The 25,133-nt window shown below is 44.3% G+C and overlaps 1 protein-coding gene across 4 annotated transcripts in view; it reads left to right on the top strand.

The window, feature by feature from the left end:
* Positions 1 to 25,133, top strand: part of DLG2 (discs large MAGUK scaffold protein 2) — a 1,750,933-nt gene that overhangs the window by 1,190 nt on the left and 1,724,610 nt on the right. For all 4 annotated transcript variants that reach the window (XR_012231010.1, XM_073569196.1, XM_073569195.1 and 1 more), the window contains exon 2: positions 21,415 to 21,546. Coding sequence is in view for 3 of the 4 variants with exons in the window: in XM_073569196.1 (XP_073425297.1) it covers positions 21,415 to 21,546 (132 nt within the window). In the remaining variant the exon portion in view is untranslated. The remainder of the gene's footprint in view (positions 1 to 21,414; positions 21,547 to 25,133) is intronic.

Here is a 25,133-nt window from a genome sequence, read left to right as displayed (position 1 = left end):
TTACCCTTTATAGTATAGTTATGTCATATTTAAAAATACAATTTCAATTTAGCATTATTGTTAGACTTTATTATGTATTTTTGACATTATTTAATTTTATTAGTATTTTTATTATAATTTAATATTATTTAGCATTATTATTACTTAGACTCATTTTTTATGTCTTTTCTGTGTGTTATTTGCCTCTATTATTTGTATTATATTGATGCTTAAAATGAGGTCTTTGTATGTTATTGTTATTTCTCTTATAATCTCAGTTCATTACTAGTATTCTGTTACTTTTTTTTATTATGCAATAAAGAATTTAGACTGTCTGCGTTTCCACAATGAGCTTTTGATGCGTTTTTTGACTCTGCAGATTTTTGCTTCATCAAAAACTCCGCTGTAGTTAAAACATGAGACACAAAAAAATGCGAGAAAAAAGCAGGTGAAAAAGAGGCGCTCAAAAACAGACTGAAGAAAAGCAAGTAACCTAATTTAAATTATTGGCGCAGAAATTCTGCAGCTTCAAAAACCCAAAAAGCTCATCATAGGAGAGTAAAAAAAAAAAAAAAAAAAAAAAGAAAATATTACAACGGGCACCCAAAAGAAACAGGAAGCATCTTCTGGGTGATGGGGCGTTTGACTTTTGGGGTTCTGCCACTAGGGGAACCGCTGAACCCTTCTGAGTCAGTATACCAGCCAGTGATGTTGGGGAAAGTTGCTTTGGCTCCAGTGACTTTTTTTTCTTCAACCAGTTGTTCAATCTTTTGCCTATTTTGTGATGGCTGATTCACACGAACAGCATGCGGCTATGAAGTTTTTTTTTGGGGGGAAGCATCAGTAACAGCGGTTACAAAGGGGATTTTTGCTGAAACTCGTTCCTTTTTTTTTGTGGAATACATCAAATATTTATTCCAATTTCTTGAGTGTTTTTAGGTTTATTAAACGTAATAAAATAAAAAATGTCCTTTTTTTTTTTTGCCGTAAGTAAATGTCCGTTTCCATCCTCTCCTTCACTGTCATTGTCATTTATTCTGAGTGTGAATTTACATATATACATACAGATTGGAGGTGTGCCATAAAATGTATATGTATCAGCCAAGCTCCCTTTTCTATGAGTTTTAGTTAATGGTACTGTAATCTTTGGGCTTGTCTGCCATCCAGTGACATCCTCCCCCCCCACAAAAGAAAAACCTAAAAATATATATACTGCTCAAAATTGAAATTGCAGCATTCAGAGGGAAATATCACGGAATGGTGGAAAGAAAAGTTACTGATCTGCAAATGATGAAAAAATGGAAACAAAATTTTGAAATGTATTAAGTTTGGAGTATCGCTGCCAACAATCCCAGCGCTTACGTTCCTTGGCGGCTATCAATGAGATTGAGGATTTTCTGCTACCCTGAATGCACTTGGACAACCCATCAGGATTGTCTGCTGGCTCCTTCCTGTGCAATGGCCAACCAATAACGTCCCAGATGTGCTCGATGGGAGACAAGTCCGGAGACGCTGCAGGCCGTCGTAGCATATTTAGGCCATACAGGCTGCTCACAGTAGCACAAGCATTGTTGTGTTGAAAAATGGCTCCTAGGACATTTTGGAGACATGGCCGAACCACTGGTTCCACCACCAGATCAAATTAAATCTGAGCTGTTAATGTATCTGGTTAGAAGACTAAATTGAGCTGGCTATCGAACATTATACCACCCCACACTGTAGTCCTTGGAGTATGACCGGTGTGACATTCCCTCATGAAGGCCTGTTCATGATGTTGCCCAAGTGGGCTCCAGATGGAGAAAGGAATGGAGGTCTATCACAGTCAGCGATGAGTCTCGTTTTTTTTTCTTGGTCACAGTAATAGCTGGAGATTAGTGAGGAGACCATGTGATCAACTCCATAAAGAGTCCTTCATGAGGAAACATCACACCACTCCTATTCCCTGGATTATGAGAACTTCACACCAGTCCTATTGTAGAGATTATTATGGTGGGAGGTGGCATAATGTACCGTAGATGGACTCCTTTAGTCTTCATCCCAGGTGCACTAACAGCTCGTTATTACGTTGATTTGGTGGTGGAACCAGTGATGTGGCCATGTATGCAAAATCCCAAGAGCCATTTTCCATCATGACACCATTGGCCGCGTCTTGAGCTTCTTACATGGCCTAAATGTGGTACCATGGTCTGCAGCGTATCCAGACTTGTCTCACGTAGAGCACATCAGGGACATCATTGGTCGGTGAATGCACAGGGAGCTGCCAGCAGCGGATCATTAGAAGATCACTAACGTCTCCATCATGTGATTTCCATAATTTCATTGTTATATATACACTCCTTGTTTTGTTTTTATACTGGATGCCACTGCTCAGTTATTCTGTTCCGCCAAGACAACAGGGCAGATTCATTAATCTGCTTTCAACAGAATTCTCGCAGCAAAACTGTTTAAAATATTCCAATGCGGCGTGTGTGTCGCCAATTTTATGCCAAAATCATGAATTTGTCAGCTCTTACTTCCCTGCACTCTTCATCAACTTTGGTGTCCAAATTACCATTTTTGATTAATCGGGGGGGCAATGGCTTATCTCTAAACTAAACCCGAATTATCTTCTGACCAGTGAATGAGGGGGTGTCTATAGATCCGTTTCTTGTATTCCCCTGTAAGCCTCTTGAAATAAGTGTAAAAAAAAAAAAAAAAAAACCCCTAAGGCCTCATTCAGACCTTCATTTTTTTTACATACAGTCATGGCTGAAAGTGTTGACACCTTGAAATTGTTCTAAAAAATGAAGCATTTCTCCCCAAAAAATTACTGCAATTACAGTACTCGTTTCGTTATGCACATGTTTATTTTTTTCTGTGTATCAGAGCAACACACAAAAACAAAAAAAAAAAGGCAAATTGGACATAGTTTCACACAAAACCCCTAAAATGGTCCAGACAAAATTGTTGGCATCCTCTGGTTAATATGTGGTTGCACCCCCTTAGGAATAAATAACTGCAACCAATCGCTTCCTATAACCATCCACAAGCTTCTTACACCTCTCGGCTGGAATTTTGGAGCCCTCTTCTTTTACAAACTGCTCCGGGTCTCTCATATGTGAAGGCGCCGTCTCCCTACAGCAATTTTAAGATCTCTCCAGAGGGGATCAATGGGAGTTAGATCCAGATTCATTGCTGCCACTTCAGAACTCTCCAGCGCTTTTTGTTTCCAACCATCTTCTTGAAGTATGGTAAAGAAAGTCAGCCAGCTCAGCTGATGCGGTTCATTTGAAGAACACGGAAATCGTCCTGGGCAGACTTAGGCCTCTTTCACATATCCGTTTTTTTTAATCCGGCACGATGCGGCGAAAAGTGTGAAAACCGCATCCAGAATTGGATCCGGTTTTGGCACATAGAATGTAATGATCGCCGCATCGTGCTGGATGGACATACGGCGCCTCCGGTTTTTGCCGGAAACGGCAAACCTGCGCCGTCCGGCGTCAGCTAAAAACGGCTGCAACTTTTTTTGCAGCGCCGGACCGGCTTTTTCAACAGCGCATGCGCGGGCACTGTGAGTTTTAACCCCACAAGTGCCCGGCGCAGCGCGCGTTCTCCCCCCCCCCCCCCAAACATACATACCGGCTTCCCCGGTGCTGCCTCTCTCGCTTGCTCCCGCTGCGGCTCCTTTACCGGCTTCCCCGGTGCTGCCTCTCTCTCCTCTGTACATACCGGCTTCCCCAGTGCTGGCTTCCCCGGTGCTTCCTCTCTCGCTTGCTCCCGCTGCGGCTCCTTTAATACCGGCTTCCCCGGTGCTGCCTCTCTCCTCCGTACATACCGGCTTCCCCTGTGCTGCCTCTCTCGCTTGCTCCCGCTGCGGCTCCTTTAAATGTTTTACAAGCCGGATCAGGCGCCGCACCTGCATCCGCTGTCACCGCTGCACGCCTGATCCGGTGGTCCGGCTTTCCGCCGCACCCCGCCGGAACAATCACACCGGATGTGTGAAAGTAGCCTTAGAAGACATTCAGAAAAAAAAGGATTGTATCCAGCTCCAGGTAAAACCAATGCGTTTATGTAGAAAAAAAAAATCTTAAAATATTACTTCCATGGAGGAGTGGTAGACCGGCAATGCAACGCGTTTCGAACTCAACTCTGGCGTTCTTTGTTCCAGTTCTCATGTCAGGATGCGAGCAAACACGAAATACTGGCTGTAATTACGGTACATGCGGGGTTTTCTGCCCAGTCATATGGTGTAGGATATGTCCTCACAATATGAAACAAAAAACTCCGATAACTATGCAATTCTACTGTATTCAAGGAATATGAAAACGCATACAAAATGGGAACGAAAACATCAATTTACAATTTAAAAAACGATTAATAATCTCATTCATATTTTTTTTTCTTATTGATAGTAGCCATCCTGAACATATGATTCACTCCATCACAGTTGAACTATTCAGTAGGAATTGCAGTAACCCAAATAGGGAAAATTAGCGATTAGATTGGAAAAAGAAAAAAAGGGGGTTATCCCTCCTGGTCCCTAAACAGGGCTGCCAACAATATTCAAAAGAAAAATCGATGTGATCTCATGAATAAGAAAAAATAAAAAAAAAATATCAATGAGATTGTTAAACCCATACAATGACTCCATCATGTGAGACGACTGCTCACCAGGGAAGCTTTTTGGATTTATAATTTAGACCCCGATGTCCCTTTTGTTTTAAATATGCGCAGGGAAATTATATTTCACTATTAATTATTCCTGTCGCTTAGACAGGATTAGTTTTTAATTGCAAATCAGATATTTTTATTCCTGTTTTGTATGTGTTTTCATTTTCCTTTTATACATTGGAATCACATGTGTATCTGACTTTTTCTTTTCAGATTGCGAGCCATCAAATAGTGTTTGCTGGCACCCTGACATGAGAGCTGTGACAAAGAATTACCTGTCTACCCCTCCCCTCCATGGATGTAATATTTTAAGAATTTTTTTCTAATTAAAAGCATTAATTTTACCTGGAGCTGGATACAATCCTTTTTTTCTGAATGTCTTCCTGAACTATGTTTGAGGTCATTATCATGCTGGAAGGCCGGTGATCTAGGACTCAAACCCAGCTTTCTGATGCTGGGCACTATATTACGATCCAAAATCCTTCAGATTTCATGATGCTTTGGACATAGTCAAAGCACCCAGTGCCAGAGGCAGCAAGACAGCCCCAAAACATCTTTAAACCTTTACCGTATTTGACTGTAGGTACTCTGTTCTTTTCTTTGTAGGCCTCATTCTGTTTTCGGTAAACATTAGAATGATGTGTGTGATGGTGTGATAGGCTATGTGGATATCGTTTTGTGTATATTTCTGTTTCACTGATTTTCATAATTTTTCTTGTTGCCTTGTATCATTTTGTGTATTCCCCATATTGTCTGGAGTCTCAATTACCTTACAAAAGGCTGATAATTGAATTAACTCACTTACTGTCTGCAGCCTCACTGTACATAGTGTGTTTATCTCTGTCTATTGATGTGTACTGATATGCTAATTGTGCACTGTATTATGAAACTAGTTGGTTGACTTCTAAAGAGGGAACAGAATGTGAAGGTGTACTGAAGGACACTGGGTAATTCTTAGAATAGCTTACCTTGCTGGGGTATAAAAGATCCTGAGACGGAGAGACCACATCTCATCTCATCACACAGCACATCAGAGAAAAAGGGAAGTGGATGGACCCATTTTATCCTCTGGCTGCTGGATTTTTGGACTCTCATCTCCCTGGACATTTTATTCTGTTACTGAACTTCATTCATGTTCTGGACTATTGTATCCTCAGTGTGGTGGATTGTTTATGGACCTTCTAATTTTGCCTATAATAAAGGTCTTGGGATTGTTCACACTTCCCTCGCTCTGTTCATTGTGTGGTATCGGAGAAGGACCCCGTGACATGTGCTTTACCAAAAAACTTTATGTTGGTATCATATGTCCACAAGACGCTTTCCCAGAATGATTTTGGCTTACTCGTGTACATTTTGGCAAACTGCAGTTTAACTTTTTTATGCATCTGTGTCAGCTGTGAAGTCCTCCTGGGTCTCCTGCCATATTGTTTAATTTCATTCAAATGTCGATGGATAGTTCGCACTGACACTGATGCACCCAGTGCCTGCAGGACAGCTTGAATTTATTTGGAGCTAGATAGAGGCTGCTTATCCACCAGCCAGACTATCCTGCGTTGCAACCTTTCATCAAATTTTTTCTAATGTTGACATGCAGGGAGATTAGCTGCAGGGCATAGGTTGTAAACTTCTTGCTTATGTTGCGCACCATGGACAAAAGAACATCAAGATTTTTGGACATGGACTTGTAACCTTGAGATTGTTGATATTTTTCAACAATTTGCTTCTCGAGTCCTTACACCGTTCTCTTCTCCCTTTTGTTCTCCATGCTTAGTGTGGTACACGCAATGCAAAGATTTAATCAACGTTTACCCCTGGTCACACGCGTCAGCCGATGGGACTGCTACTCTGACACTAGTAACAGCAAGAGCAGGTGGTGGCTGTTGAGAGTACTCATCAGCCGGTGCCTGTACTGTAAATTAATGAAATAAAAAATAAGCTTGGGTTCTCGTGTATTTTTGATAACCAGCCAGGCAAAACTGACAGCTGCAGGATGCAGCCCTCAGCTGCATCCATTTTTGACAATCTGCCAAGCTAAAGCAGACAGCTGGAGTCTAGTATTCTCAGGCTGGTAAGGGGCCATGGATATTGCCCCCCCAGCCTAAAAATAGCGGCCTGCAGCTGCCCCAGAAAAGGCGTATCTATTAGATGCGCCAATTCTGGCAATTTGACCTGTGGCGGTAGCAAGTGGGGTTCATATTTGTAGGGTTGATGTCACCTTTGTATTGTCCGATGACATCAAGCCCATATCTTGGTAATGGAGCGGCGCCTATAAGACGCCTATTCATTGCTAACCCTAGAGTTACTTGGTAAATAAGCACACAGCCAGAATAAAGTCTTTTATTTGAAATTAGAAAGACAGACCGCTTTACTTTTTTATTTAAAAAAACAAACACAGTTATAATCACCAAACACCCATTCCATTGACGCCATCGTCATGGAGGACAGAGAGTGAGAGACCCCACAACAAAAATGGATGGTAAGTAGCCAGGGACAGAACAGACCACTCAGTACGCATATCTTATTACACCAGTGAGTTATGCATCTTTTTAATATAGCTCATGACTGAAAAGTGCACTAAGAGGACTTCTTTCTGATCTTGACAATCTTTTCTGTTTCATGTCCAACATAGGATATAGCGTACTATGCCGGTATATGAGTAGACCATTTTAGGAAGTGGGCTGGGACTGACCGATTTGCACATTTTACATGCTAAGTCAGCCTCCTTCTCTGTCTCAGCTAATCTTTAGACAGAGAAGATGGCTGGCGCTATTTCACCAGTGCGCAAGCTCTACAGTATGCAGCTACAGTCACAGAACTGTAGCACTCGGCTCCATACACTGTATACATCAGACCAACATTAAAAACACAGACTACGTATATGAAAAACATGTTCGAATGAGGTCTTAATAGTACCAAAGAATAGATAATGTCTCTTAATTTTCAGGGCGGAGGGGTAATAACATAAGGAAAAGTTTGTGTATTTATTGTACTCACTTATATAGCACCATTAATGCCACAGCGCTGTAGAGATATCTTCATCACTGTCCCTATTGGGGCTCACAATACAGCTCTGGCAAAAATTAAGAGACCACTGCACAGTTTTATAAAAATCAGCTTCTCTCCATGTCTGGCAGCCATTCCATTCCAGTGTCAGTTGAATTCCAACCAGAGTACACCTCATTCTACTTAATGTGCTTCTGATTAGGTGATCACCTGAACCAAATCTTATTTAATGAAGGAAAGTATAATAAACCCTGCTGTGCCGTTCACAATCCTCTGGCAATAGGACAAGCTGGATGACAAAATAAGTGCTAGTAATATCCCAAAAGTAATAGGAATGAAAAAATAACTTTTAACCATGCCAAAGGAGTTGAAAAGAAAAGTCTTGAGTGAGGAAAAGAAGGGCTCAATTCTGGCTTTACTAGCAGAGGGATACAGTGAGCGTCATATTGCCTTCATCCTTAAAATTTCTAAGACGGCAGTCCATTACAACAAGGTAAAGCAGCAGACACTGGGGACAACAAAGCGACAGACCGGCAGAGGGCAAAAACGACTCTCCACTGACCGGGATGACCGTCATCTTATTCGAATGTCACTCAGCAACCGCAGGATGACATCAAGTGACCTACAAAAGGAATGGCAAATGGCAGCTGGGGGTGAAGTGCACGGCAACAACAGTTCATAACAGGCTCCTAGAGTCAGGGCTCAAGTCATGTAAAGCTAGTAAAAAAGTCTTTCACCAATGAGAAGCAAAGGAGAGCCGGGCTGAAGTTTGCCAAAGACCATAAGGATTGGACCATAGAGGACTGGAGTAAGGTAATCTCTGATGAGTCTAATTTTCAACTTAGCCCAACACATGGTCGTCTAATGGTTAGACGGAGACCTGGAGAGGCATACAAGCCACAGTGTCTTGGTGGAGGATCGGTGATGATCTGGGGATGCTTCAGCAAGGCTGGAATTGGGCAGGTTAATCTTTGCAAAGGATGTATGAATCAAGCCGCATACAAGGTTATCCTGGAAAAACAGTTGATTCCTTCTGCTCAGGCAATGTTCCCCAACTCTGAGGACTGGTTTTTCCAGCAGGACAATGCGCCATGCCACACAGGTAGGTCAATCAATGTGTGGATGAAGGACCACCACATCAAATCCCTGTCAGAGCCAGCCCAATCTCCCGACCTGAACCCCAATGAAAACCTCCAGAATGTAATCAAGAGAAAGATGGATCGTCACAAGCCAGCCAAGAAGAACTGCTTACATTTTTGTACCAGGAGTGGCATAAGGTCACCCAAAAGCCGTGTGAGAGACTGGTGGAAAGCAGCCAAGCTGGGATTAAAAATCATGGTTATTCCAGAAAATATTGATTTCTGAACTGAGTTAAAACATTAGTATTGTTGTTTTCTTAGCATTTGTCGTTTTGACAATCTCTCATTTTCTGAAAATAAATACAAAATTTAGCGCTTGGAAATTCGGAGACCTGTTGTCAGTAGTTTATAGAATAAAAGAGCAATTTCTATTTTTTTCTCAAAAATATACATATAGAGAGAAAAATCAGACAAGCTGGAAATTTTGCAGTGGTCTCTTAATTTTTCCCAGAGCTGGTATATATTCAATTTAAGTATGTCTTTGGACTGAGGAGAAAACTCATGATACACGGGGAAGACCTAGAAACTCTTTGCAGATGTTGTCCTTGGTGGGAGTTAAACCCAGGACCTCAGTGCTAAGCCGCCATGATCCCGTATGTATCACCCGTCCCTGGGGTCTCTGGTGGCTGTAGAGGGGGCGAGATGACGATACCAGTCTACTAATCTTCTCGCTATCACTTGCAAAGTCCTTTCCAGTAAATGGATTAAAATGACAAAAACCAAAGAGATGCAATCAAATAAAGTTTATAAAAATGGATCTACATTTTCGGTAAATGAAAAGTGATAGTCTCTCAGTTGGTGTGCGGTTTCAGTTCCTCATAGTTTTCAAGGGCAATAAAATCATGAGAAGCGCTCCATGGTGTAAATCTGAGTGGTACAAATTATAAAATGCATTAGAATTGCATCAAATGTAGTTGAGCGACTTCAGGCACAAAACTGAAAATAATATAACTCGCTGGGCTGCCGCGCCATCTACAGGGCTGAAACAACTTCCAGTTTTGAAAGGCTAGCAGCCATCTATGTGGTTAAAAAAGTATATTTATTGTGAAAAAAGCGCAACCGCTCTGTCTCCATAGTCAAATAACTGAAGAATGTTCCAGATTGGTTTGTAAACGCGCTTTATTTTTTATACATTTTCATGTTTGTTTTTTTTAATTTTTTTTTATTTTTATGCATTGTAAAAGTCTCTACTTGCAATTCCAAAGTTGTATGGGGACATTATCTTCATGTCCAGTGACAAATTTTGATCATTCTTCCTTTAGTAACTCCTCACCTTCTCAAGCTTTTATATGAAAGAACACACAGGTTCAATATATGTCCAACATAGTTTCCCCAAGATTGTAATTCTCTTTTGACTAACTCTGGCGTTTTAGTTCCCATGCTTTTTTTAGTCGTGGGTTATTCTAAAAAAGCTGCATCCCCCTCCTTCAGCTGCATCCCCCTCCTTCAGCTGCATCCCCCTCCTTCAGCTGCATCTCCCTCCTTCAGCTGCATCTCCCTCCTTTAGCTGCATGTCCCTCCTTCAGCTGCATCTCCCTCCTTCAGCTGCATGTCCCTCCTTCAGCTGCATCTCCGTCCTTCAGCTGCATCTCCGTCCTTCAGCTGCATGTCCCTCCTTCAGCTGCATCTCCCACCTTCAGCTGCATCTCCCACCTTCAGCTGCATCTCCCACCTTCAGCTGCATCTCCCACCTTCAGCTGCATCTCCCACCTTCAGCTGCATCTCCCTCCTTCAGCTGCTTCTCCCACCATCAGCTGCTTCTCCCTCCTTCAGCTGCATCTCCATCCTTCAGCTGCATCTCCCTCCTTCAGCTGCATCTCCCTCCTTCAGCTGCATCTCCCACCTTCAGCTGCATCTCCCACCTTCAGCTGCTTCTCCCACCTTCAGCTGCATCTCCCTCCTTCAGCTGCATCTCCCTCCTTCAGCTGCATCTCCCTCCTTCAGCTGCATCCCTCTCCTTCAGCTGCATCCCCCTCCTTCAGCTGCATCCCCCTCCTTCACCTACATTCCCCTCCTTCCCTTCTCTTGACCTCATACTTACCTTCTATTTCTGAAATTAGTGTTTAATTTTTCATGTAGCTCATATTTCCAGCTCTGTTCATATGTGTTGTTGGTTGAAATGGAAAAATACAATATGAATTCTATCTTTCTAATATCCATCTTTATCTCAATCATCCCCATACACTGTACACACAATTATCTGTAAACTGATGGGACATCGTTGCCATCGTAGTACATAATCTGGCTAATTGGCTCCACATTTAGGCTGTAAATCCATGTGCTGGGTTTGTTCCGTAATCTCTTTGTTCATTACATAACTAGTCATCTGGAACATGAATCTAAAATGATATAAATCGCTGGAGTAGAAAAAGCCAACGAGGGCAGTGAAAAGGAGAGCGCAGGATTAATGTAGCACAGAGATCTTAATGTGTCTGCTGCATCTGAGCATTGCAGCTCTGCTGATGCTGCGGCTAGTCTGTAGAGGAAATATCAGCAGATTATCCTCTGCTCTCTGCACCAGTCGGGGGATTGTAGGGGGGAATTACCAAACCAGGCACTGATTCCATCCCTACATCCAATTTTATAGGCAGTACAAAATACACTTTAGTTTTCCCAAACCAAGTGTACAATACTATGAGGATATTTCACTGCTATTTTTCCCGCACTCACATTCTGCACTGCTCTCTCCCCCACGCTCACAATCTGCACTGCTCTCTCCCCCACGCTCACATTCTACGCTGCTCTCTCCCCCACGCTCACATTCTGCGCTGCTCTCTCCCCCACGCTCACATTCTGCGCTGCTCTCTCCCCCACGCTCACATACTGCGCTGCTCTCTCCCCCACGCTCACATACTGCGCTGCTCTCTCCCCCACGCTCACATTCTGCGCTGCTCTCTCCCTCACGCTCACATTCTGCGCTGCTCTCTCCCCCACGCTCACATTCTGCGCTGCTCTCTCCCCCACGCTCACATTCTGCGCTGCTCTCTCCCCCACGCTCACATTCTGCGCTGTTCTCTCCCCCACGCTCACATTCTGCGCTGCTCTCTCCCTCACGCTCACATTCTGCGCTGCTCTCCCCCACGCTCACATTCTGCGCTGCCCTCTTCCCTACACTCACATACTGCGCTGTTCACTACTCACATACTGTGCTGCTCTCTCCACCACGCCCACATTCTGCGCTGCTCTATCCCCCACGCCCACATTCTGCGCTGCTCTCTCCCCCACGCCCACATTCTGCGCTGCTCTCTCCCCCACATTCTGCGCTGCTCTCTCCCCCACGCCCACATTCTGCGCTGCTCTCTCCCCCACGCTCACATTCTACGCTGCTCTCTCCCCCCACGCTCACATTCTGCGCTGCTCTCTCCCCCACGCTCACATTCTGCGCTGTTCTCTCCCCCACGCTCACATTCTGCGCTGCTCTCTCCCCCACGCTCACATTCTGCGCTGTTCTCTCCCCCACGCTCACATTCTGCGCTGCTCTCTCCCCCACGCTCACATTCTGTGCTGCTCTCTCCCCCACGCTCACATTCTGTGCTGCTCTCTCCCCCACGCTCACATTCTGCGCTGCTCTCTCCCTCACTCACATTCTGCGCTGCTCTCTCCCCCACGCTCACATTCTGCGCTGCTCTCCCCCACGCTCACATTCTGCGCTGCTCTCTCCCTCACTCATATTCTGCGCTGCTCTCTCCCCCATGCTCACATTCTGCGCTGCTCTCTTCCCTACACTTACATACTGTGGTGCTGTCTCCACTACACTCACATTCTACGCTGCTCTCTCCCCCACGCTCACATTCTGCGCTGCTCTCTTCCCTACACTCACATACTGCGCTGTTCACTACACTCACATACTGTGCTGCTCTCTCCCACGCCCACATTCTGCGCTGCTCTCTCCCCCACGCCCACATTCTGCGCTGCTTTCTCCCCCACACCCACATTCTGCGCTGCTCTCTCCCCCACGCACACATTTTGCGCTGCTCTCTTCCCTACACTCACATACTGTGCTGCTCTCTCCTGCATTCACATACTACGCTGCTCTCTTCACCACGCTCACATACTGCGCTGTTCTCCACTACGCTCACATACTGCACTGCTCTCTCCCCCTGCGCTCACATGCTGCACTGCCATCTCCACTATGCTCTCATACTGCGCTGCTCTCCTCCGCGCTCACATACTGCGCTGCTCTTTCCTCCACGCTCACATACTACGTTCCTGTCTCTACTAGGCTCACATACTGCAATGCTCTCTCCCCCGTGCTCACATACTGCACTGCTCTCTCCCCGATGCTCACGTACTGCACTGCTCTCTCCCCGACGCTCACGTACTGCACTGCTCTCTCCCCCACGCTCACATACTGCACTGCTCTCTCCCCCATGCTCACATACTGCACTGCTATCTCCCCAGTGCTCACGCACTACACTGCTATCTCCCCCACCCTCCCGTTTTCCCCATCAGTATCGATGTTCTCTCTTCCTCCTTCATGGAGCTGAAATCCATGAAGAGATCGGAGAGTCTCCAGAAGTGAGTGTCCCTCACTGCTGCAAATTTGGAGCAGTGCGGCAGGAAGTGGGTCTCATCCTCTAGTCTAGGGCCTCCAGGTCACAATGTGAGCACAGTCTGTTCTCCCTGGGCTTGTAGCTCTGTCTGTGCCGACTGGACTCGATTGCCAGATTGTGGGCGATGTGTCTATACCGGCTCAGGATCTAGCGGTGTAGGGGTGAGCCAGGGCAGTAGTCGTGGCTGAGCTTAACAGTCTTTGTGTGCCCTGGCCTCCCTCTACATAAAAATCACGTTTCTCTTTCAGCTTACTTGCCTCTGCATTCTCTGTGCCGTCAGGGTTCTTCCTTTGCTCTTTAAGGGCACCCCTTTGGCCCTTTGTGCAATAAAAGAGACACAGTCTGCTTGTAACTTGAAACAATAAACTTTACTTTCAGGATTTCTCAGGGCATCCAGACTAACACAGCATTCACAGCAGTTTCCACATTATACGTCACTTGAACTTCCCTTTCTCTGCTCTCCCTGTCACATGGCTCGAGATAGTGCAACCTTGCCTCTTTTGGGGGTTCCCTCAGCCTCCGGTTCGCCCCGGTTCTGAGGGCATCAGCCCACGCAATGATCTGCCACATGGTGAGTGACCCACCAGTCTATCCTGCCGTGTCCTTCTCTGTAGCTTTTCTCTCTCTCTGCAGCTCCTGCTGTGGCACCTGTGTAGTATCCCACATTCTGGATGCCTGGGCTCTCACTTAGGTGAAACTTTAGGGGGTATTTACTGCTGCTCGAGCCTTTGCCCACCCGAGCTGTATGGGCACCCTCGCTTTTCTGCCTATAATCAGGAAGCTCCCTTCCTCTAACCAATCTGGCCTCTCCTATAGTTAACTATTTATATGGTGGTTTATCCTACAGAACTCTGTGCCCCATCTAGTGGCCAATTTGTAAACTGCACTGTCGCTAGTTAACACATCAGTTGCATATTTACATATGAACATAATATACATCTGTCCAATATCTTAGAAATACATATATACAGCAGCATAAGGTACACCTGTTAAACACAATATAAAATACATGTCCTAACGATATTATGTAATAACGAAATATACCGTAGATCTATACACTTCATGCACTCTTTCCGGGGACACGTTTGGGGGCTTAGGACGGCTACTCTGACCCCCTTACAGCGGTCTCTGGGGTCCAGTAGTTTCTCCAGATAATGGGCCAGTCTGTAATCTCTCTGTAGACTCCGGTACATGGTCAGTTTCTATGAGGTGATGATATCGTTCCTCCAGTCACTGGTATACCTCTCCTGGCCCTCGTCTGCCATCTTCCTGATCCTGACTTTTGTCAGGCTGCTGTAATTATTTTTTTGGTCCAGTTGAGATTGGGTGACCGAGGAGTCTGCTTGTCCTGGTTCGGGTGGACCACCTACATGTAGCAGGGCTTTATGGTGTTGAGAGCTTGGATTGCTGCTATGTAGGTGAGACGGGAATGAAAGCTCCCTCTTCAGAACTGTTAGGGTGTGTGCACACGTTGCGGAATCTGCTGCATGGATTTGCCTAAATCCGCAGGTCAAAAGACCTGCGTTTTACCTGCGGATTAGCCTGCGGTTTTCCCCTGCGGTTTGACACATGATCATGGAGCAGGTGTCAAACCGCTGCGGAATCCGCACAAAGAAGTGACATGCTGCGGATTTAAAACCGCAGCAAATCCACACGGAAAAATCCGCAGCATGTGCACTGCGTTTTTTGTTTTGCGTCGATTACAATGCTACTGTACAATGCAGCAGAAACTGTTGCGTATCCGCAGGGCCAAAACCGCTGTGGATCCGCAGCAGAATCTGGAATGTGTGCACACACCCTTAGGTGCAGTGGGAATCTGCCCAGCTCAGCCTGAGAGACACTGTTGGTGGTGCTCTGATGGACCTGGAGAAGGTGCTTACATAATTCCTGGTAAAATATTTCTGTTGGGCTGCAATCCCACCATAACCAGTCTAGGTATGTTTGAGTGCCCCAAAATTTGCTACTGTACAGGATGATTGGGGCGATTATGGCATTGAAGATTTTTAAATAAATTAGAAACAATGTAGTTAGAAACCACAGCCAGCTCACCGACCAAACCCGCAGATGCACGGAACTTTGTCTTGATGGGACGAGGTGTATGAAAAAAAAAAGGGTGATGTTCCAGCTCCTTAAAAATTTAAAAGGAATCTGTCACCTATTTTTTAGCATATAAGCTGCGGCCACCGCCATCAGGGGCTTATCTACAGCATTCTGTAACCTGAAAGATAAGAAAAACGAGTTATATTATACTCACCGTGGGGGCAGTCTGGTTCTGGTCTGATGGGTGTCGGGGTCAGGTGCCTCCCATCTTCTAGCGATGACGTCCTCTTCTTTGCCTCTCGTCACGGCTCCAGCGCAGGCGTACTCATCTGCGCTGTTGAGGGCAGAGCAGAGTATTGCAGTGCAACCTCTCTGACCTTTCCCGGCGCCTGTGCACTGCAGTACTCTGCCCTCAACAGGACAGAGAATTACGTCTGCACAGGAGCCGCGATGGGAAGCAATGAAGAGGACATCATCGCTAGAAGATGGGAGGCGCCGGACCCGGACCATGACACCCATCGGACCGGACCGCCCCCGGTGAGTATAATATAACTTGTTTTCTTGTCTTTCAGGTTACATCGAGGGCTTATATACAGCATTACACAATGCTGTAGATAAGCCCCTGATGGCGGTGGCTGCAGCTTATATGCGAAAAAATAGGTGACAGATTCCCTATAAACTTTATTAGTCCTGATTATAAAATATTGCAGTGGTGAAAAAACTCCCTGTACAATGTGAATCCAAGGGGTTAAAGCGACGCGTTTCAATCTGAGACCACATCTTCGATTCACATTGTACAGGGAGTTTTCTCACTGCTGCAATATTTTTTAATCAGAACTAATAAAGTTTAATTTTTTTAGGAGCTCAAACATCACCCTATTTTTATTATCGAAGATTTTTAGCCAGACCCTCATTGGTGGCTTCAGTTGGTAGAGTTTCTTTCGGATGGCTTAGAAGGTTTTACAGGCTTTGTCCTTCAGGGTCTCTATGGCTTGTTTGATGCTCCCTGATTGGTGAACTTCCAGGCTCAGATAGGTGTATTTGTCCATTCTTGTAAGAGTACAATGGTTTAGCACAAATGAAGGGTTCTGCTCCGATCTTGGCTTTCTCCTCTGGAACACCATGATCTTGGTTTTCTTTGGGTTGATCAGTATTGCTGATGTGGAGTTGAATTTCTCCAAGATTTTTAGGTTGTCTTCGAGGTCTTTCTCGGTTGGTGACAGCAGCAGCCAGTAGGTCATCTGCATACACCAAGAATTTCACCTGGGTGTCATAAAGTGTGAGACCTGGTGCTGTGGAAGATTCCAGAGCGGTGGCCAGATCGTTAATGTAAATATTGAAGAGCGTTGGGCTTAGGCTGCAGCCCTTTCTGACTCCGCGACTCTGCTAGACATTAGCCATTTTTATACCGTTCACACTCGCGCTGCAGCGGCTCTCGGTGTAGGAGCTTGTGATGACATCACAGATCTTTTATCCTACTGTATTCAACTCTTGAGCAGTTTCAGACACAGGCCCGGGTGCCATACTGAGTCAAAGGCCTTTTTCAGGTCTACAAGACAGACATATATCTTCCCATGCTTGGTGCTGTGGCTCTGAATGAGGCTGTGCAGGGTGTAGATGTGATTGGTAGTGCGGTGGTTCGGCATGAACCCTGCTTGGCTTTTGCTGAGGACATTATGCTCGGTGAGGAAACTAAGGATCCTCTTGTTCAGGATGCTGTTGAATAGTTTCGCCAGGTTGCTGCTGACACATATGCCTCTGTAGTTGGCAGGGTCGTACCTGCTCCCACTCTTGTGGATGGGTGTGATGAAACCTTGGTCTCAGGTACGAGGGAAGTAGCCAGCCCTCCGCAGAATATTGAACAGTTTAACCATTGCAGCCTTTATTTGTGATGCCCTGTACTTCAGCATTTCTGGTGGGATTCCATCCTGGCCACTGGCTTTCCTACACCTTATGGAAGAGATTCTCTCTGTAACTTCCTGTAATGTTATTGATGTATCCAGAGGGTATGGGAGTTTTTTGACTTTTTTCTCCATTGCCTTTAGTTTTTAAATCATATTATTCTGCTTATGATTAGTCTTTCCTTCGGGATGTCTTTGTAGAGGTCTCTGAAGTACTGGAGCCAGTTGTTGCCTTTTTGGATATGGATGTTGTTTTTCTTGCTTTTTGTGCCCATGTGGTTCCATGGTTCCCAGAAGGAGTTGTCTTGTAGGATGTCTTGGAGTTGGCTATGTTTGGTAGAAATTTAACTCTGCTTTTTCCACCTGAGGATTGTTTTGTACTGCCTTTGTATGGTGTCATAGCTATCCCTCAGACCCAGGTGGTTGGGGGTCTCTGTGTTTCTTGTTTGATGCTGTTCTCAGGATCTTCCATACGGCTTTGCATTCTCTGTGAAACCGTTGATGTGTTTTTCTTTTGACCTTTTGAAGTTGACTTTTGAAAGGTTGGACAATCTGGCCACAGTGTAGAATATATCATTGAGGTCTTTTGCAGCCTGATCAATTCCTTCTGCGTTAGGCTTGTATTTGTTGTTCGTAGAAGTGGTGGAGCATCTCCTGTATTCCGGGTCTGCTTGGAACCTCTTTATATTTTATTACCCACGTCTTGGGCCATGTAAAATTTTTTGCAAATTTATTAAACTAAAAAAACTGAAATATCACATGGTCATAAGTATTCAGACACTTTGTTCAGACACTCATATTTAAGTTGCATGCTGTCCATTTCTTTGTGATCCTCCTTGAGATGGTTCTACTCCTTCATTGGAGTCCAGCTGTGTTTAATTAAACTGATAGGACTTGATTTGTAAAGGCGCACACCTGTCTGTATAAGACCTCACAGCTCACAGTGCATGTCAGACAAAATGAGAATCATGAGGTCAGAGGAACTGGCCAAGGAGCCCAGAGACAGAATTATGGCAATTTCTGCAGTACTCAAGGTTCCTAAGAGCACAGTGGCCTCCATAATCCTTAAATGGAAGAAGTTTGGAACCTCCAGAAGTCTTCCTAGACCTGGCCGTCCAGCCAAACTGAGCAATCGTGGGAGAAGAGCCTTGGTGAGAGAGGTAAAGACGAACACCAAGATCACTATGGCTGAGCTCTACAGATGCAGTAGGGAGATGGGAGAAAGTAACTTTGTGGAACTATCACTGCAGCCCTCCACCAGTTGGGCCTTTATGGCAGAGTGGCCCGAAGGAATCCTCTCCTCAGTGCAAGACATATGAAAGACTGCATAGAGTTTGCAAAAAAACACATGAAAGATTCCCAGACTATGAGAAATAAGATTCTCTGGTCTGATGAGATGAATATAGAACTTTTTGGTGATAATTCTAAGCGGTATGTGTGGAGAAAACCAGGCACTGCTCATCACCTGCCCAATACAATCCCAACAGTGAAACATGGTGGTGGCAGCATCATGCTATTGGGGTGTTTTTCAGCTGCAGGGACAGGACGACTGGTTGCAATTGAAGGAAACATGAATGCGACCAACTACAGAGATATCCTGGATGAAAACCTCTTCCAGAGTGCTCTGGACCTCAGACTTGGCCAAAGGTTCACCTTCCAACAAGACAATGACCCTAAGCACACAGCTAAAATAACAAAGGAGTGGCTTCAGAACAACTCTGTGATCATTCTTGACTGGCCCAGCCAGAGCCCTGACCTAAACCCAATTGAGCATCTCTGGAGATGAAAATAGCTGTCCACCAACGTTCACCATCCCACCTGACTGAAGTGGAGAGGATCTGCAAAGAAGAATGGCAGAGGATCCCCAAATCCAGGGGTGAAAAACTTGTTGCATCATTCCCAAGAAGACTCATGGCTGTACTAGCTCAAAAGGTGCTTCTACTCAATGCTGAGCAAAGGGTCTGAATACTTATGACCATGTGAGATTCCAGTTTTTCTTTTTTAATAAATTTGCAAAAATTTCTACATTTCTGTTTTTTTTCAGGCAAGATGGGGTGCAGAGTGCACATTAACGAGAAAAAAATGAACTTTTTTGAATTTACCAAATGGCTGCAATGAAACAGAGTGAAAAATTTAAAGGAGTCTGAATACTTTCCATACCCACAGTATATGGAGTCCTAAACTTCTACATAAGTGCAGGAGCTTTTTACCTGTTTTGTTGACTGTACTGTCTTTGCTGTTTCTCTCCGTGTACTGACTCGTGGCCATCCGTCTTTGCTTCAAATCTATCAATCTATATATTATCTATCTATCTCATATCTATTATCCATCCATCTATTTATCTGATATTTATTAACTATTTAGCTTTCTGTCAATCTCTTCTCTACCTATCAAGCAATTGCATATCTTTTCTGATTATATTCCTACCTATGTCTAATATTTTACATTTTGTCATTAATCACAGTATTAGGGCATTTGAATGATTTAGGGCTCCTTATTTTATATGAGTAGGAATGTGTTTTGTAAGGACATCTGCTCTGGGGAACAGGCCCGTTCATGAATTACTTAAATTTAAAGGCTATGGACACCTGACATAGTAATTGATTTTTCATATGTTAGGTTATAGTGATTTTAAAGGGAATTTGTCGGCAGGTTTCTGCTATGTAATCAGAGAGCACCATCATGTAGGGGTAGAAACCCTGATTCCAGTGATATATCACTTACTGTGCTCTGTGTTGCTGTTTCAGTACAATCAGTGTTTTATCAGCAGGAAATTATTAATACAGGACAAATGGCTCTGTGCCTGGTAGTCCAACCACGCCCCACTATGCAATATGGACACAGTAAGCAGCCAATCAGTGATGTGGGCGGGGTTACACAGGGCTCAGCATTCGAGATCTGCTACATCTGCAGCAGAGAAAACTGTGATTCGATCACAACAGCTGCACGCAGTAAACTAAGTGACATAAAGCTGGAAACGGGCTCTTTGTCCCCACATCATGCAGCGTTCAGATTGCGTAGAATAAACCTGCTGACAGATTCCCTTTAAATTAGTACATTGCAAGTTTCAGTCTCCAATCTTCCTTCCATTATTCATTTTCAGATCCCTCATATGCAGTTTGCAGCCTGATCCAGGTGTCATCTTTTTCTCTTGTGGGAGTGTCCCTCCGAGTAATATAGGCTGGATGTGAGCTCTGTGTGTATCCAGGGTACTGCTGTGCTCATTATCTCATATCTGCACAGCTTCTATCCTGCACTTATTTCATGTTCAGGGAGCACTTACAATATGATCTCCAGATGATCACTGAAAGTTCCAGCCGGGGTAGAAACTTTGTGATCTGCTTATTTGTCAAAGAATACTGTCCAAAGTAGAAAAAAACTGCTCTACAACCTCCTCAGGCCATGCCCTGGATATAAGACAATTTGAGTGTTAATTTAATTCCTTCCCAACATGTGACATTTTTTTGACATCTCATTCATGTCGGGTGCAGGAGCTGAGCATGCTCCATACATGGCAGATACCAGCTGTGTTATACAGCCCACACCTGCCTCTAACAGCAGCGATCTGAGTAACCCTGATCTCTGCTGTTTAACCACTTATCAATCACTGATAGCAACGATCTGGTGCCCATCTCTCTACTGAAGGACCCCCCCCCATCGCTGCCAACTTTGTACTTCCATAATACCTTCATAGGATATTGCCACTACTAGTGTTCACTGCAGTATCTCTGTACGTGGTACCAGCGATCAAACGATCACAGGTTCAAGTCCCCTATGGGTACTTAAAAGAAAGTAAAAGTGCATTAAAAGAAAAAAAAAGTTTTTAAGAAAAAATTAACAGTTAATTATTCCCATATTGTAACTATAAATTAAAAATCAAAAATTTTTTTTCACCAGTTCACCCAGATTGGATGTTTTTCCCTTATTTTCCAGCATATTAAAATGCTAAAATAAATGGCGCCATAAGCAAGCCATCATTCCGTTATGTCTATGGAGAAATAAATATTTTTTTGGCTTTTGGAAGAAAAGGAGGAAAAAAAAGTGCAAAAATCAAAATGAGCTCAGATGGGGGAATGGGATTAAAGGGGGGGAGTTAAACTTTTTTTATCCTCAGAACTTTTGTTAAGTTTTCTTTCTCTTTCCTTACAGACACTGAGCGAGCGCTGTCACTCCTGGAGGGATACTGCCGCCGGTTGCAAAAGCCAGAGGAGAGGCAGCTCCGGCAGGCGATACAGAAAGTCGTCTGTATGTTTAGAAGTAACCTGTTCCAAGCATTAATAGGTAAGTGGCCGTACAAGGCTCATGGGTGAGGCCATAGGTGCTGGGTAAAGCGGGTATAATGGCAGTGAAGGAAAATGTACTCGCTGGGAGCAGTGCATATAAATATAATATAGGGCATGTATGTGGTGGCTGACTCGGCGGGATACTTCTAGGATGCAATGTTAACATATTGATAGACTGGATGGCAGTATGATAGGTGGCATATTGTTGTAATGCATGTATAAGAATTGTCATGATTCTAGGAGGGCATATATTGGTACATTTTAGTAAAATCGCATATTTATGGGCTAATAGGGCCATAATATTTAGTTGGCATATTACTAGGATTTGGTGGCATACTTAGTTGCATAATAATTGGATGGCAAACTTATTCAGTGACACGTTTGTAGGATGGCCTATAGAGTGGCCTACGTGAGGGTATTATACTACGATGGCATATAGAGTGGCCTACGTGAGGGTATTATACTATGATGGCCTATAGAGTGGCCTACGTGAGGGTATTATGCTACGATGGCATATAGAGTGGCCTACGTGAGGGTATTATGCTACGATGGCATATAGAGTGGCCTACATGGGGGTATTATACTATGATGGCCTATAGAGTGGCCTACGTGAGGGTATTATGCTACGATGGCATATAGAGTGGCCTACATGGGGGTATTATACTATGATGGCATATAGAGTGACCTACATGGGGGTATTATGCTACGATGACATATAGAGTGGCCTACATGGGGGTATTATACTATGATGGCCTATAGAGTGGCCTACGTGAGGGTATTATGCTACGATGGCATATAGAGTGGCCTACATGGGGGTATTATACTATGATGGCATATAGAGTGACCTACATGGGGGTATTATGCTACAATGGCATATAGAGTGGCCTACATGGGGGTATTATACTATGATGGCCTATAGAGTGGCCTACGTGAGGGTATTATGCTACGATGGCATATAGAGTGGCCTACATGGGGGTATTATACTATGATGGCATATAGAGTGGCCTACGTGAGGGTATTATGCTACGATGACATATAGAGTGGCCTACGTGAGGGTATTATGCTACGATGGCATATAGAGTGGCCTACATGGGGGTATTATACTATGATGGCATATAGAGTGGCCTACGTGAGGGTATTATGCTACGATGGCATATAGAGTGGCCTACATGGGGGTATTATACTATGATGCATATAGAGTGGCCTATGTGAGGGTATTATGCTACGATGGCATATAGAGTGGCCTACATGGGGGTATTATACTATGATGGCATATAGAGTGGCCTACGTGAGGGTATTATGCTACGATGGCATATAGAGTGGCCTACATGGGGGTATTATACTATGATGGCATATAGAGTGGCCTACGTGAGGGTATTATGCTACGATGGCATATAGAGTGACCTACATGGGGGTATTATACTATGATGGCCTATAGAGTGGCCTACGTGAGGGTATTATGCTACGATGGCATATAGAGTGGCCTACATGGGGGTATTATACTATGATGGCCTATAGAGTGGCCTACGTGAGGGTATTATGCTACGATGGCATATAGAGTGGCCTACATGGGGGTATTATACTATGATGGCATATAGAGTGACCTACATGGGGGTATTATGCTACGATGACATATAGAGTGGCCTACATGGGGGTATTATACTATGATGGCCTATAGAGTGGCCTACGTGAGGGTATTATGCTACGATGGCATATAGAGTGGCCTACATGGGGGTATTATACTATGATGGCATATAGAGTGACCTACATGGGGGTATTATGCTACGATGGCATATAGAGTGGCCTACATGGGGGTATTATACTATGATGGCCTATAGAGTGGCCTACGTGAGGGTATTATGCTACGATGGCATATAGAGTGGCCTACATGGGGGTATTATACTATGATGGCATATAGAGTGGCCTACGTGAGGGTATTATGCTACGATGACATATAGAGTGGCCTACGTGAGGGTATTATGCTACGATGGCATATAGAGTGGCCTACATGGGGGTATTATACTATGATGGCATATAGAGTGGCCTACGTGAGGGTATTATGCTACGATGGCATATAGAGTGGCCTACATGGGGGTATTATACTATGATGCATATAGAGTGGCCTATGTGAGGGTATTATGCTACGATGGCATATAGAGTGGCCTACATGGGGGTATTATACTATGATGGCATATAGAGTGGCCTACGTGAGGGTATTATGCTACGATGGCATATAGAGTGGCCTACATGGGGGTATACTATGATGGCATATAGAGTGGCCTACGTGAGGGTATTATGCTACGATGGCATATAGAGTGACCTACATGGGGGTATTATACTATGATGCATATAGAGTGGCCTACGTGAGGGTATTATGCTGCTATGGCATATAGAGTGGCCTACGTGAGGGTATTATGCTACGATGGCATATAGAGTGGCCTACGTGAGGGTATTATGCTACGATGGCATATAGAGTGGCCTACGTGAGGGTATTATGCTACGATGGCATATTGAGTGGCCTACATGGTGGTATTATACTATGATGCATATAGAGTGTCCTACATGGGGGTATTATACTATGATGCATATAGAGTGACCTACGTGAGGGTATTATGCTACTATGGCATATAGAGTGGCCTACGTGAGGGTATTATGCTATGATGCATATAGAGTGACCTACATGGGGGGTATTATACTATGATGCATATAGAGTGGCCTATATGGGGGTATTATACTATGATGGCATATAGAGTGACCTACATGGGGATATTATACTATGATGGCATATAGAGTGTCCTACATGGGGATATTATACTATGATGCATATAGAGTGTCCTACATGGGGGTGTTATGCTACGAAGGCATATAGAGTGACCTACATGGGGGTATTATGCTACGATGGCATATAGAGTGACCTACATGGGGGGTATTATGCTATGATGGCATATAGAGTGTCCTACATGGGGGTGTTATGCTACAATAGAATATTTGGTCATATATTACATAGATTGCATTCACTGTAGTAAGATACCTGGATGGCACACTTAATGGTGGCATACTGCTACTCCCCTATTCATGATTATGGCGGTATGGTTGGTGGCCTATCTCTAGGATGGCGTATGTGGCATATTATCATAGTGACGTATTCTCGGACCTGTTTCTAGGATGGCATATAAGGTGGCATATTACTTAGCTGGCATACATGGGGACTTGTTATTACTATGGCATATTATATATTTTAAGACGGCTTCCTTTGTGCGTGTTACTGGGATGGCATAAGTGGCAGATTTTCATATTTATATACTTGGTGGCATATTCCTGGGATGACGTACAGTATATACGATGACATATTACTTAATTGACCTGGATGGTAACATTTTATTAGAAGGGCATATTACTTTGGTAGTGTAAGTGGGGTCATATTCTTACGATGGCATGCTTGGTGGCATATTAAGTGACTGGCATACTCGGTAACGTATTTCCATTAATTAGATGGCATGAATGGATCTGGTGCCATATTACTTTGTAAGGTCACATCACTAAGATGTATACTAAGTAGATGACATACATGGCACATTATTAGTG

Source organism: Dendrobates tinctorius, unplaced genomic scaffold (genome assembly GCF_039654945.1).
Source record: "Dendrobates tinctorius isolate UK_male_01 unplaced genomic scaffold, ASM3965494v1 ptg000023l, whole genome shotgun sequence".
Lineage (NCBI taxonomy): Eukaryota > Metazoa > Chordata > Amphibia > Anura > Dendrobatidae > Dendrobates > Dendrobates tinctorius.
This window is presented reverse-complemented; position numbering and strand designations above follow the sequence as displayed.